At 48.9% G+C, this 11,398-nt stretch overlaps 2 protein-coding genes and 1 long non-coding RNA gene across 4 annotated transcripts in view; 1 reads left to right on the forward strand and 2 right to left on the reverse strand.

The window, feature by feature from the left end:
- Positions 1 to 10,633, forward strand: part of LOC124513112 (uncharacterized) — a 30,053-nt gene extending 19,420 nt beyond the window's left edge. Inside the window, exon 2 of the long non-coding RNA XR_006962300.1 lies at positions 10,429 to 10,633. This is a non-coding gene — a long non-coding RNA (uncharacterized LOC124513112). The remainder of the gene's footprint in view (positions 1 to 10,428) is intronic.
- CCL16 (C-C motif chemokine ligand 16) lies at positions 2,349 to 5,994 on the reverse strand. Of its 2 annotated transcripts, none has more exons than XM_047080851.1 (3): positions 5,699 to 5,994; positions 3,295 to 3,415; positions 2,349 to 2,641 (listed from the first exon to the last, which is right to left on the reverse strand). In XM_047080851.1, the coding sequence occupies exons 1-3, from the start codon at positions 5,766 to 5,768 to the stop codon at positions 2,509 to 2,511; spliced, it is 324 nt and encodes a 107-aa protein (XP_046936807.1). In that variant the 5' UTR covers positions 5,769 to 5,994; the 3' UTR covers positions 2,349 to 2,508. The 2 variants fall into 2 exon arrangements, with proteins under 2 accessions (XP_046936807.1, XP_046936805.1); XM_047080849.1 differs by lacking the exon at positions 5,699 to 5,994 and adding an exon at positions 3,820 to 5,263.
- CCL14 (C-C motif chemokine ligand 14) lies at positions 7,999 to 10,548 on the reverse strand. The gene is made up of 3 exons (XM_047080854.1): positions 10,466 to 10,548; positions 8,626 to 8,740; positions 7,999 to 8,191 (listed from the first exon to the last, which is right to left on the reverse strand). The coding sequence occupies exons 1-3, from the start codon at positions 10,545 to 10,547 to the stop codon at positions 8,104 to 8,106; spliced, it is 285 nt and encodes a 94-aa protein (XP_046936810.1). The 5' UTR covers position 10,548; the 3' UTR covers positions 7,999 to 8,103.
- Positions 10,634 to 11,398: the final 765 nt, after the last annotated feature.

An 11,398-nucleotide genomic window follows, 5' to 3' on the forward strand; every position in this document is an offset into this window, starting at 1 on the left:
CAAGCTGTCCACCTGCCAGGCGGCCCCTCCCTCCAGCTTTATCTCAGATGGGTTGTGTTTCTTATTTTATTTAAAAAAAATTTTTTTTACATTTATTTATTTATTTTTGAGAGACAGAGAGAGAGAGAGAGAGCATAAGTGGGGGATGGGCAGAGAGAGAAGGAGACACAGAATCTGAAGCAGGCTCCAGGCTCCAAGCTGTCAGCACAGGGATGGACGCGGGGCTCAAACTCACAAACCATGAGATCATGACCTGAGCCGAAGTCTGACGCTCAACCGACTGAGCCACCCAGGCGCCCCCAGATGGGGTTGTGTTTCAAAATCCCACATTTCAGAGACCCTCAGGGCTTGGACCCACCCTGATTCTCTGGGGGAGGCTCTCACTGAGCAATGGGGGGGGGGGCTGCCATCTTGCCCCAGAAAACATTCATGCTATCGACAATGGCAGAAGTTCAGGGATTATGGCAAATTACAACACACCTGGAGCCAGGCCAAATACAATTTCTTACAGGCCAGCCAAATCCAGCCCCAGGACATCTGGTCATCTGGTTCAAATGCTCATGGTGCAGCAAATGGCTGTACAGAGAAGGGACATGTGGCCAGAACTCTCACCTCCACATAAAATTCTCGTTGTACTACCCAGAATTGTTTCCTCATGTTTTGCCTTCCTGTCCTACCCATTGGTTCCTCCATGTTGCTGTGTGTGGTCTTCTGTTTTGAGCTGAAGGCCTTTCTCTGATACAGCAGTGAAAACCACCCACTGTTCTAGGCCTTATTTTCTATTCCCTCCCAATTGATCACCCACGTCCCATAAGGCTGACAGTCAAGTAAGCTGGTTAGGTGTAGGTTTATGTGGATGAGGTCTTTGCTTTAGGATGACCAGGGCTAGAAGACCCTTGTGTGTCCTGATGAGGAGGGCCTTTGTGTGTATGTGCATGTGTCTAAAGCCAGGCATCTATTTACCTTGAAAAGATGAGGAATAGCCCTCTTTGAAAACAACTGAATGTACCTAAGAAAAGTATGTCCAGTTCTGAACTGTTAGGAGTTTCTGGCAAGCTTTGTATTATGTGCTGGGGTGGGAATTTGACTTTGTATATAGATTTTCAATTAGGCTTTTAGATTGACATCTCAACTCTGAACTGTGATGGATCAAAAAAAAAATAAGAAAAAAAGAAAAAGAAAAAAGAAGAGAGAGAGACAGAGACAGAGAGACACACACAGAGAAACAACAAACAACATTTCTTTTCTGGCTTGCCAGGATCCTGGCCCTGGCCTGTGCTTCCTGTTTTCAGCTCCATCCTGTCCTTTAGGCTTGTGAACTCTGGTTCCCTGGTTTTTGACCCTGGTGCTTGCTAAGGACTTTGAAACTTCCTGCTGCCTTGGGTGTACATGCTGAATTTGTTCTGGTTCCTGTGTCAATCCAAGCCCTGACATCCCTCCATGTCCACTTTGGCCTCTGCAAACAAAGATCTGGGCCTGACTATGTTGTATTTGTTAGTGATTCTGTTGTCCCTGGTTTGTGAGCTACTAGAGGGAGAAATTTGATCATGTTCAGTTGTAATGCTTCAGCTCTGATAGCAAGGAGGGTGAAGAGAAATTTCTGGGTCAAGGAGCAGGCACCTCCAGGCCAGGAGGTTCTAAAACATGTACCACTTCCTCGCTGTGGAAGGACAAGGGCAGGAAGCCTGTGGGTCAGAGTCTTGGACCCTTCCCTGTCTCTGAGGCCCTGGCTGGTGACTGATGGGCCATTGTATAAGTTAAAGTGCTTTTGGCACCAGTAATGGAAACCAAGATCCGCTAAGTCTAGCTAATGTCAAGAAAAGGGGGTATGGATCCTCAGATGTCCACAATGGATGAATGGATACACAAAGTGTGGTACATACACACAATGAAACATTATTCAGCCTTAAAAAGGAATGAAGCCCTGATGGGGCTGCAGCATGAGTAAACTGGAGATACTGAGATCTATACTTCTCTTTTGTGTTGGGGATCTAACAAAACCTCTGCAACAGGGACAAAAATTATTAGCATGTGAATATTCCCATTCTGGTTGCTAAAAAAGAAATGTTTTAAGAGAAAAGAAGAAGAAAAAGAAATCTAGTAAAGGGATAAGCATGGACAGGAAAAGTCAGGAGTTCTATCAGGCATTTCATGAGTAAGGGGCCAGAGATGTGGCAGGTCGGAAGCTGGCCATAATTATTTAGGATGGCTGGTGTGCAGGTGGGAGGGGAGGCCCCAAAGGCAGAGCCAAGAGAAAGATGTGAAATACATATTTCTGTGTATTGAGAATGTATTTATCCCCACCTCCCTTAACTTTGGCATTTCCTCTGGAGATTGAGAAAGTGTTTGAAATACTTTTAATTACTTTTTGCATCAGGGGCCAGCTTCTTTCAATAGCACTGTCATCCAGACCACATGGCCTCCTGCATTTTCACAGGGTTGCATTTTTCTTTCCGGAACCTGGACTCCCACCGAGGCTTCAGAGCTTCAGAGCTGGGGTTGGCCTTCCTATGTTCTAATACTTTTAACCTGAGCCAAGTTCCTGGGAGGCAGCAAAGGTAGATTGGGATCCTTGATGTACTCTTGGACCCATTTGTTGTTGGGGTTGGCGCAGACCTCTCGATTCTTTTTGGTGACAAAACTGTGGAGGCAGAGTTAGAATGTCAGCGAGCATGGAGTAGGGTGGGGGTCCAGTCCACACTCCCCCATTTTTAGCTCACTGGGGGCTCACCTCATACTCTTTACTGCATCCCTAGGCCTCCCCCATCTGAATTCCCTCAGTAGGCCTCCCTCTCTGGCTTCTAGACCTGGCTTCATTGTCCCTGTTTCAACCTGTTCCCTGCTCAACCAAGATACTTAGGTATGGGTACCATTATGGCTGTCATTTATCAGTCCACAAAACTATAAGTGGCAACATCAAGAATTAAACTCAGGCCTGGGGCTCATGCGTGGTTCAGTAGGTTAAGCGTCCAACTTTGGCTCAGGTCATGACCTTGTGTGGTTCATGAGTTCGAGCCCCACATCAGGCTCGCTACTGTCAGCGCAGAGCCCACTTCAGATCCTCTGCCTCCCTCTCTTTCTGTCCTCTCCCACTCTATCCCTCTTTCTCTCTCTCCCAGAAATAAGTAAATATTAAAAAAATAAGCAACCGAGGACTTCCCTGCGAGATTCAAAGCCCAAGCCCTTAAGCACGACTCTCCTGCTTCTAGCATGGAGACTTCTTGGTTCTGTGCATCTCATTCTGGCCCCAGTTCCCCTTCCCCCTCCACAGAAATGTCTGCAGGGTATGCTTACATGATTGCTGGCAGGTAACAGTTGAGGGCCTTTCTGTATCCCACCACCAATTTCTTTGGCAATACTTTCTCATGATACTTCAGGCAGCAGGTGGGAGAATGGTTCACCGACTCAGGAATTTCTGAGAGAATCACATTGAAAGCTGAACCAGGTAGGGATAGAGGGAGCCCGTGGTTGCCTACCTTCATCTCCCACCCATTGCATTCCATGCTTCTGATGGCAAAACCATCTGTTAGCAGGGACTGATGATAGCTTTATGGGTAACAGAGAACATGAAAAAAGGAAGGGCGGGGTGGACATACATCTAGAACCTTCAGCTTCTGAACTGAGTTTCAGCAAATGCAAGTGACTTGGTTATTCATGTTTGCTGGTGAGCCAGGGCTTGATTTGGCCAACACATATTGAGCTCTAAGGGGGCAAAACCCTGAGGAAGACACCGTCATTACTCTGGAGCGTCTCACTGTCTAGTCAGAGTGAAAAGGGAAAGTGAAATGAATTGTGGAAAACAGAATGAGGGGTACCTACCCCAGCCTGGGTGGCTGAGGAAGAAGTCCCACAGCATGTAGTGCATGGCTTGCTTCTTGAAAGATGAGTGGGATTGAAGCAGATGAAAGGGTTGTGGGATCTGGAAAAGAGAAAGGCATGAAGGCATGGGGGAAGCCGAGTGTCTGGGGAATGCTGAGCCGCTACAGATGGCAGCAATGCAATGTGAGAAGAAAGAAGAGGAGACAGAATTGGAGAGGGAAGGGGAGACTAGCACACCTTCTGAGCTGTGGACTCTATCCTAGCAGCATTAGAGGGGCTGAAGTCAGTGAGGAGGGTAAGATGAGCAGTGAGCCAGAGAAGTTAGGGTGGGAAGAAAAGTGTTCTGTTTAGGCTTCGGGTCAGACATCTGGAATCGGTATCTTGACCAAATGATTTGAAGTATGGGCAAATTAAAAAAATCTCTCTAGGTCTCATCCATTAAATTAGGGTAAAAATATGCTTATATGTCCTAGGATCATCGTGAGGGTTAGTTGAGAAAATGCTGGTAAAACCCTTAATTCAGAACATAGTAAGGCTCAGTCAGTGCTTGTTACAATTAAGAGTAGATGGTAGTAATTGACCATTTTTCTTGCCTGGAAATGCCACTTCCCCCCCTCTCTTTGATGCTGTCAGAATGCTGGCCTTGGTTGGTTGTTAGTGCTGTGTTTCTCTTGAGCTTCCCTGACTACTCATCAGTTGGGACATCAAACAAGAGGGCAGGTAGAGACCTCTCCCAGCCCCCAAAACTGCAGACTGCAGATCCCTTTGCTGCCTGACCCTTTGCTTCCAGCTGGTGGCCAAGATTGGAATATCTCAAGAGTACCATTTGGCTGATCCATGCTTTGGGTGGGCCATTTTCTGAAACCTTTTTGAAGACTGAACCCATCGTAGTGGTCTGTTTGACCTTCCCTAAGGGCAATGTTACCTCCTGCCACCCAGATGCAGCTCTGCACATAGTGACGTCCATGACCCTGGTTCTCAAAGCAAAGATGACAAAGTCCAGGGGGCATCTTGAGAGCATGTGGGCAGAATATGTGGTGTGCATGACCGTTGTTCCCCTGAGAGTTTGTATGCCAGAGTCCGACCAGACCACATGCTAAAGGTAGCCTTAGGGAGAAAAAAAGGGGATGGGGCACATGGAAGTTGGTATGTGGAAAGTCTGAGTGGCTTGGCCTCTTTCTTGTTGCCAGGTCCTCACACATGATGGTTGAGGCAGGGATAGAGAGTGGGAAAAACAAACCTTGTTCTCCATAGGTCCCAAGCATCCTGTGGCTCCCAAAACCTTTCAACCCCTTTCTCTTTTCTATAGCCTTTATTTAAACCCAGGCTGGGGAATGGGGACAGAGGCCATGAAATCCTGCACTGCACACCTGGGCATCCCATTGGGCCTTCCTTTGGCTGCCATGATAGTCCCAGAAATCTGTGCCAGACACTACAAGGAAGAGTATCTACGTTCAGACTCCCCACCCCTGGGCTTGGCCCCAAACATCACTTCAGCCCCCTTCCCAGTACCTTTTGTCCTGCTCTCTCAGAGCACCTGTAGCTTTTCTTATCCAGCTATCTTCCTCTCCTTTTGTTGTTCACGTTTATTCTCGTATCTCCTATTACTTCCTTGGCTCCTCCTAAATGATCACCCACTATTCTCCATCTTTGGGATTCCTGACATGACCTTGACCCAGCTTCCTGGAACTGCCTGATGATCCCAGAAGGGATCTAGATACCAGCCCAGCTCTCCTTGCAAAGGAGAGAGTTTGAGGAGTGTGCCTGCAGGAGGGGGGAGGGCCCACGGCTGATGACAGAGACCTGACAGGACTCTTGATGTCACCTCACTGCCAGCTGCCCTTTCTCATTCCAGCCCTGCAGGGACAGGTGGACTCACTTGACTGGCCGTACAAAGCCGGAGTGGTGATGAGGATGAGGAGAAAGAGGGCAGCCACAGAGAACTTCATCCTCTCCGGGGGACCTTTAGCTTCAGGGGAGGCTGGTTGTCCACTCTGACTTCACAGCTGCTCTCTGTACTCTGACCACTTCAGAGTGGGTGGAGGAGAGAAGAGGTGCCTCCCTCTGTTTGCCAAAAGGAAGGGTGGGGCTTGGCGCAGAGTTGAATTAATACGTTTTTTTTTTTAATGTTTATCTATTTTTGAGAGAGAGAGAGAGAGAGAGAGCGAGCAGGGGAGGAGTGGAGAGAGGAGGGGGCAGAGAATCCCAAACAGGCTCTGCACTGATAGCCGTGAGCCCAATGGGGGGGGGGTCTCAAATTCATGAATCATGAGATCATGATCTGAACAAAAGTCAGACCTTCAACCAATCTGAGCCACCCAGGTGCCCTGAATTAATAAGATTTAAATTCACCAGGAGAGGAGTAGAGGAAGGGAACACGTGGTTCACGTGTGCTGTGTGTCAGCCACCTTATATAGGTGCTGTTTGACTTAATTCTCACCATAGTGAAGCGGAGATTATTATTCCATTTTATAAACGAGGCCACTTGAGGCTTAGAGAGGTTAAATTCTCCCAGGTCACAGAGATGAGAGGCAGTTCTGCAAACCAGATCCGTGTGATTTCACCACATTACCTGCCACCATCTCTATTTTGGGGAAAGTGGGAGGAAAGGGGGTGGAACCACCCCAGTACCCTCAGGTGATCGGTCTTTGGGAGGGTGAAAATAAAGCAGGATTAGAGAGATCACAGACTGGAGCGAGGATAGGGTTTAGGCCTCTGAAAAGGATGCCTCCCATCCCCAGTCTAAGGACACATGGCTCAACTCACACCTTTTCCCGTCACAGATTGTGTTAGTAATACTGAGAAAAAACAATGTGCGATCCTTGAGTCCTCATTTATTGCTGAGGTCTTTGGCTTATTCGTTAATGTTCTTTTATCTCTTTGGACCTTGGACTCTGAACCACCTTTAGATCTAGTTGGCCAGCCCTCCTGCTTGTCTGCGATATGGGTTTATCCAACCGGCTACCGCGGCCAATCACGGCGAGCAGAGGGCGCTCCAACCCCACGCACGTGATAATCTCTTCGGTGTTTCTGAGCTTCTCGGCCAGGGGCCTTGACTAGGGCTGACCTGCCCCTCCGCGTCTTCTCTCTTCAGACTGCCTCAGGACCCCATTCCAGGGATTGAAGGTAGAATTCAGAGAAGACATGGAAGATATAGGGGATTTTGGCAGGCGCTTTAGAGGCATAGTGGGGTGCGTTTCAGTAAATGAAAGTAGACTGAGGCAGGGCGTATGAAGATCCTTATGGGGCTTGCTGTTTTGCATGACTGCTCATGAATAGGGAAAAACTATATAATGCATTTCGTCCTGGTGGGTTCAAGGCAGTGGTGGTGACACTATGGCTTTTTAGGACGGTAGTATGTATGTATTTGGGTACCCCCTTGACCATTGTTTTTGGAGGTGAGGAGGTCTGAGGAAGCCTGGTTGTACCTTTAGCATATAAGTATCTTCTTGGCCCTGGTGTGTGGAAGATGGTGGCCTGGGAAGGGTGGGCACTGTACCTACACTGGCCATGCTCTTACTCTGAGGAAGAGGATCTCCTGCTTGAACCCCGAAGATGGGTCTGAGAGCTTTTGGGGCAGCTGGGTATTATTCATGGAGCATAGCATCCTCTTGATTCCTGTATCTTTCTATCCAGCCATCAGTCCATCCATTTCCTGAGTACCTGGTATGGGCCAGGCTTTCTGTTAGGCCTTGGTGGAGGACACAAAAATGGGCATAACAATATAGTACAACCTGATATATGCAAGTGGAGGGGGAAGGGTTGGATAAAATCATTCTTATCCCAGATAGCTGGGAACAAGGGCCTTGGGAGCAGCACAGAACAAAGGACTTTGAAATTTGGCTGCCACGAAGACTTTATGAAGATTTACCTGCAAAATCAGGTGATAATTCTTAGCATTACACTTGTGTAGCTTATATAAATAAGATAATACACTCAGACTGTTTAGCAGACTGCTTGAAAGGTAGAAAGTGGTAAGGCAATGGTATCTGTTATCATCATGATGATTATTATGTAAAGGTGGCCTTAGCTTCCCGCCACCCCCATCACAGGCCTGACCTGTTTTTTTGCATCTAGGGCTGACCACATTTCTGTAGAGCAAAGCCTGATGCCAAGAGTGCCACCCAGCTGGGCTCCAAAGAGTAGATCTGGTAGAAATGAATGAGGACAGGGAGGGCATGAATTCTAGGTCTTTAATTCAAGGCAGGACAGCTCCCAGAAGGTGTCTGGGGCTGAGCATTGGGACTGAGAGGGGGGCCTTGGCCTCTTCTTCAGATGGCCAGCTCATTTCTCCTCCAGGTCCTTGATGTAGTCCTGGACCCAGACGTCACTGGGGTTGGCACATATGGAATGGCCCTTTTTGGTGATGAAGCTATGGAGCGAAAGGGAGAAGGGTTACAGACTCAGGCATCAAGCAGTGAAGTGTGAGCCGGTCAGCCTCCCAGATTCCTCACCCATCTAGGCTGTTTCTTCTTTCTTTGTCAGAGGCAGCTCTAGACCAGTCTCCTCTCTGAGACATGCTCTCCAGCCCCTCGGGGCCCCTGGATCCATCTCCATGCTTCTCCTGCCCCTGGAAGTGCCCTCCTGCCTTCCCTTCCCCTCCCCTGATGCCTCCCCATGCATGGGCTCAGCTTCCTCCTGGTTCCCCAGAGGCTCAGCCAGGCCAGAAAGCCCCCAGGTTTCCCCTCCGCTGCCTGTCACTGCACCTGAGAGGTGCTCTGGGGAGTCCCCACTCCAGTTCCTCCCTATCCCCCAGGGCTTGCAGGCTTCCTGTCCCCTGGTATATGGTGTGTGGGTGCCACCTACACCACTCCGGGCCTGGAGCACTGGCTGCTGGTCTCATAATAACCCGTGATCCGATGGCGCGCGATTGCCTGGGCAATGTAGTTGAAGCAGCACTCGGCCGGGTGGTAAGGTCCTCCTGAGGAGAGAGCAGGGAGGGAAGTGGACACTGGGTTCTCTGCTAAAGGCCAGAGCTGCTGGCTGCTTCTGCACTATAGAGGGTGGAAGAGGGAAAGGAGGAGGAGGTGGCCTCACAGAATTTGGAGGGAGGGTTGTGCAGACACTCGGTCCTCCGGCTCCTCTTTCCCTCCTCCTGCATCCACAATCACCCTCCTTCCTGTTCTTCAACCTCTCCTAGAAAGACTGGCTGATGACCTTCAACTCCAGATTGAAGATTAGCAAAGCCCAAATCTTCTCAGTGAGTACACACCATCCCTGTGGGGCAGGCTCGACAAGGTGTTCCAAAGAGGAGAGATATTTGGAAGAAATGCCAATAGAGACAGGGACACATGCCAGCTGGGAGTGCAGACCCAGCCCTTCCCAATCTGGGAGATTGGGAAAATGGGGTTTTGCCTGTGTCCCAATTAAACCCCTGTCCTGCAAAGAAGGAAGCCAACACCAAGGCCCAAGGACACCAAGGGAGTCAGGATACCCAGGACCCAACCTCTCTTGCCTTTGCTGGCCATATGCCCATGGTAACTTTGTTCCCCTCTCTGTTTCCTCCTCTGTCAATGAGCCTGTTGGACTGGATTGGTGGTTTTTACACTGAGTTTCTGGGGGTCTTGGGGCTTTGGGGACTATTTCAGAGGTACTGATGCATTTGGGAGTAGAGTTATAGAGATAGTATTCCATTCAGCCCTTTTTTGCTGTGTCTGAGTAAGCTTTTGCTGTAAGAAAGGTTCCCTGGTCTAAAAAATGTTAGACATCACTGGATTAGGTGAACTTTTCAGTTACTTTCTGATTTCTAAAATTTCATGGCTCTTATAGCAGGTGCAAGAGAGTGACTGGAAATAATCCGTTCCTTCAAGCTTCAATTATGGAGGTAGCAGGAAGGTTACTTCAGAACGAGGGCCCTGGAGAAACAAGTAGGCACTGCAGTCATGGAGTGGAGTGTTGGGGGTGTGCATGTTATGTGCTCAGCCTGGACAGAACCCTGCGTGTGTTGGCAGTGGCCTCTGAGGTTGCAGAGGGGCAGCTGGATGCTTGGGTGGGAAGGGAACAGCTGGGTCTTTTATCCAGTTCCATTCCAGGTAGCATCCTCTGTCTCCAAAGAATGGAATAAGGGGTCCACTGGTTCCTGAGACCAGTCTCAACCTATTCCTCTGAGAGGAATCTTCTCAGAGAGGCAAGTCGAACTGTCCAGATTACCACTAACTTTAGACTGGCTTTATTTCAACAACCCCCTCTGTTTCCTCCCAGTTTCTGAGAAGAAGCTGAGGTAAAGATGAAGGGTGAGGCATGGTTTTGGTTGTGTGTAAAGGCAGCTCATCCTAAGAAATAAGCTGGAAAAAGGTGACTGAGGTGAGACCCCCACTGTTGTGGTCGCCCTCAGCCCATACCTAAGCAAGGCCACACATTTGGGTAGGGCTGACCCTGGAAGCCGGCAGCCCCAATCTCAGAGGGCAAGCAGACAAATGGCTCCTCTGTATCCCTGGGGATAATGTCCCCCAAATGAGGTGGGCTACTCTTACTTAATGGCAAAGAGAGATGAACTGAGGGAGTGGAGAGGCAGGTTCACTCCATGGCCTTGGACAAAACCAATTTCAGAAGATCCCAGACCACCTCCTTGTCTCTCCAGCAACTTTACTCCTGCTTCTTTCCTCACAGGGGCAAGGATGGAAGGAAGACAAGGTATTGCACTCACGTGAAGAGGATTTAGCCGTGGACACCAGGGCACCGGTGATGAGGAGGAGGAAGAGGGAGATGGCAGCCATGGAGACTTTCATCCTCCTGGGTTGAGGGAGCTGCTGCAGGAGGAGAACTTGCCTGGTAGGGGCTTCTGAAGCTCCTGGGCTGAGGTGGTGGTGAGAAATGACCTTCAAGGCAAAGTATTTCTTACAATAAGGGAACCAAGATTACAAAGGGAAGTAGGAAGCAGTGATGCCTCAGCAATTTCATATCCTGAACATTTGTTGAGGGTGGAGTGAGGGAAGCATGGAGAGCCAAGATTTCAGGGAGGAAATTGCCTTCTATTCCCAGTGGCAATACATTTAACTCCTTTGATATAAGCCCTTCCTTTGGTATAGGCTACAGCACAGGGCCTGGGGGTACTGTTGCGCACTTAGTTTAAGATCTAAAGGCTGGGATGTGGCCTGTGACCATTTGGGGAGGTTCAGAATCTGTTTGTCTGGAGATCAGAGGTGATTTAGGGTACCAGGATGAGGTCAGGAGCTCCCCATGTCCAGTCTCACTCATCTGGACTAGGAACTCCTCACTTAAACATTTAACCAGAACCTCCAGCTCCCAGACTCATTGCTACCCTCTCACCATACCCTGGGGTGAGGAAACACTGTGATGCTCAGTAGATAATTTATTTAACAAACATTACATAACAGCTACACACACCAGCCACTGTCCCAAATGTTTTATGAATAATAGCCCATTTTATCTTAAATAAGCAATGGAGGAAACTGAGGCACAGAGAGCATAAGTAACTTGCCCAAGCTTTGACAGTTGATAAGTGGAATCTGGGTTCAGACCCAGGTAGTCTGGTTCCCAAGTCTGTGTTCTTAACCACTATGCTGTGGAGAAACCTGGGGACCCCAACTGAGCTGTCTCTGAAAGTGACCTGGCTTTT

This window comes from Lynx rufus, unplaced genomic scaffold (assembly GCF_022079265.1).
Source record: "Lynx rufus isolate CCGP_SWC_20201006 ecotype Redwood Valley unplaced genomic scaffold, mLynRuf1.p SCAF_18, whole genome shotgun sequence".
NCBI classification, from domain to species: domain Eukaryota; kingdom Metazoa; phylum Chordata; class Mammalia; order Carnivora; family Felidae; genus Lynx; species Lynx rufus.